At 69.5% G+C, this 2,598-nt stretch overlaps 1 protein-coding gene across 1 annotated transcript; it reads left to right on the top strand.

Annotated features, from left to right (window-relative positions):
* Positions 1 to 60: 60 nt before the first annotated feature.
* ARC (activity regulated cytoskeleton associated protein) lies at positions 61 to 2,338 on the top strand. The gene is made up of 2 exons (XM_006912940.3): positions 61 to 2,020; positions 2,228 to 2,338. Exon 1 carries the CDS (start codon positions 221 to 223, stop codon positions 1,415 to 1,417), a length of 1,197 nt encoding a protein of 398 aa, XP_006913002.1. The 5' UTR covers positions 61 to 220; the 3' UTR covers positions 1,418 to 2,020; positions 2,228 to 2,338.
* Positions 2,339 to 2,598: the final 260 nt, after the last annotated feature.

Genomic DNA, 2,598 nt, shown 5'->3' with positions numbered 1-2,598 from the left:
AAAGAGCCGGCGCCGCGGCGGCTGGTTGCAGAGCTTGGCGCCGCTGTTCCCACTCCGGCTCCGGAGCTGCCACCGCCACTGCCACCGCCACTGCCGCCGCCGCCGCCGCCGCCGCCGCCGGACGCACTGCCGCACGGACCCCGCAGCCCTTGCCGGCCCCAAGAGAACTCTGCAGTTCGCGCCTCCTGCCTGTCCAAGCACCGCGGCCACCTGCGCACAGATGGAGCTGGACCACATGACGAGCGGCGGCCTCCACACCTACCCTGGGCCCCGGGGCGGGCCGGCGGCCAAGCCCAACGTGATCCTGCAGATCGGTAAGTGCAGGGCTGAGATGCTGGAGCACGTGAGGAGGACCCACCGGCACCTGCTGACTGAGGTGTCCAAGCAGGTGGAGCGGGAGCTGAAGGGGCTGCACAGGTCAGTGGGCAAGCTGGAGAGCAACCTGGACGGCTACGTGCCCACCAGCGACTCGCAGCGCTGGAGGAAGTCCATCAAGGCCTGCCTGAGCCGCTGCCAGGAGACCATCGCCAACCTGGAGCGCTGGGTCAAGCGCGAGATGCACGTGTGGAGGGAGGTCTTCTACCGCCTGGAGAGGTGGGCTGACCGCCTGGAGTCCATGGGCGGCAAGTACCCGGTGGGCAGTGAGCCGGCCCGCCACACCGTCTCCGTGGGAGTCGGGGGTCCTGAGGGCTACAGCCACGAGGCCGATGGCTACGACTACACCGTCAGCCCCTACGCCATTACCCCGCCGCCGGCCGCTGGCGAGCTGCCCGGGCAGGAGCCTGAGGAGGCCCAGCAGTACACGCCCTGGGTGCCCGGCGAGGACGGGCAGCCGAGCCCTGGCGTGGACACGCAGATCTTCGAGGACCCGCGAGAGTTCCTCAGCCACCTGGAGGAGTACCTGCGGCAGGTGGGTGGCTCCGAGGAGTACTGGCTGTCGCAGATCCAGAACCACATGAACGGGCCGGCCAAGAAGTGGTGGGAGTTCAAGCAAGGCTCGGTGAGGAACTGGGTGGAGTTCAAGAAGGCGTTCCTGCAGTACAGCGAGGGCACGCTGTCCCGCGAGGCCATCCAGCGCGAGCTGGACCTGCCGCAGAAGCAGGGCGAGCCGCTGGACCAGTTCCTGTGGCGCAAGCGGGACCTGTACCAGACGCTGCACGTGGACGCCGAGGAGGAGGAGGTCATCCAGTACGTGGTGGGCACCCTGCAGCCCAAGCTCAAGCGCTTCCTGCGTCACCCGCTGCCCAAGACGCTGGAGCAGCTCATCCAGAGGGGCATGGAGGTGCAGGACGACCTGGAGCAGGGGCCCGAGCCGGCCAGCCCCCTCCGCGCCGCCGAGGACGAGGCCGAGGCCGAGGCCCTGACGCCGGCCCTCACCAACGAGTCCGTGGCCAGCGACCGGACCCAGCCCGAATAGAGGGCAGCCCGGGCGCCCGCCTCCCCGCCACAGCCCACCTGTGGCCTTTGCCCATTGGGACTTTGGAGCTGGACTGAGTCGTGCAGTGGGCGGCCTCGTTCTCGTCCAGTTGGAACCCCTCAGCCTCCCAGCCCGATTCGCACAGACACGCGTCGTCCAGTCGCGGGCAGTGTGCCCCAAACAGCACAGGAACCCCTCTCCCCTGCCAGACCCTGCCCTGTCACCCTCCGTCTGTCTTCCGGGGCTCTGGGCCTGCCTGGGCCACTCCCCCTTCCCCCCCCACCCCACACACACTCAGGCCATGACAGGAGCCCAGCCTCCTCATCCTGCTCAGCGCTCGGGCCCTCTGGGCACTCAAAAACCGAGTGTCTGGGTGGCATTGGCCAGCGGGCACCAAGCTCAGGGGACACCCCAGAGCCGAAGCCAAGGCAGAACCAGTGCCCTGGGAACCTCAGCTTCGGGCCGCGGCCTGGCCCCGGCCGTCGCCGTGCAGGGGGCTGGCCCGCCTCGGGCAGCGTGGCTCCCTGTCCCCGAGGACAACCGAAGCTGAGACGCAGCAGCGGCAGCAGCAGACCTGGCGGCCGGTGCCTCCTGGACCCTCAGGTGAGCGCCCGCATCATGGCAGCACCGATAGGGGGCGCCGTAGAGCTCAGCGGTCCCAGGGCCGCGTCCGCGTTCCAGGCCAGCCCCCCAAAGCTCAGAGGGCACCCCAGCCAGTTAGCACAGGGCTGGGCTGGGCTGGCATCGTGGGGAGCAGGGCTGGGGGCTTGCTGAGCTGGCTCTCACAGGCCTGTGTGTGCTCTCACGCAGAAGCGTCGGTGATTCATGCCAGCCTGGAGAAGGGTTGAACTCGGCTTGGTGACTCACCAGTGGCAGGTGGAGGGTCCCACGGGGCCGAGTCCTCCAACCGGCTGAGGCAGCAGCCGGTGTCCATGGAGCCAGGAGAGAGACAGCAGGTAATGGAGCCCCGTCCACCCCGCCCCCAGAGACCCCGACCCTCAGCCGCGCTGGCCAGGGGCCTGTGAGTGCCTCCCCGGCCTGGGCGCAGCCCCCTGCCCCACTGCTCCGGGCAGGCAGGGCTCTCAGCCCGTTTGGTGCCCCCTGCCCTCCCTGGAGGCCGCCCCAGGCCCCTGCCTCGTCCCTGACTGTCCTGCGTCTTCCCTTGCAGGTCTCGAGGTTCC

The sequence above is a fragment of the Pteropus alecto genome, unplaced genomic scaffold (assembly GCF_000325575.1).
Source record: "Pteropus alecto unplaced genomic scaffold, ASM32557v1 scaffold105, whole genome shotgun sequence".
In the NCBI taxonomy this organism is placed as follows: Eukaryota; Metazoa; Chordata; class Mammalia; order Chiroptera; family Pteropodidae; genus Pteropus; species Pteropus alecto.
This window is presented reverse-complemented; position numbering and strand designations above follow the sequence as displayed.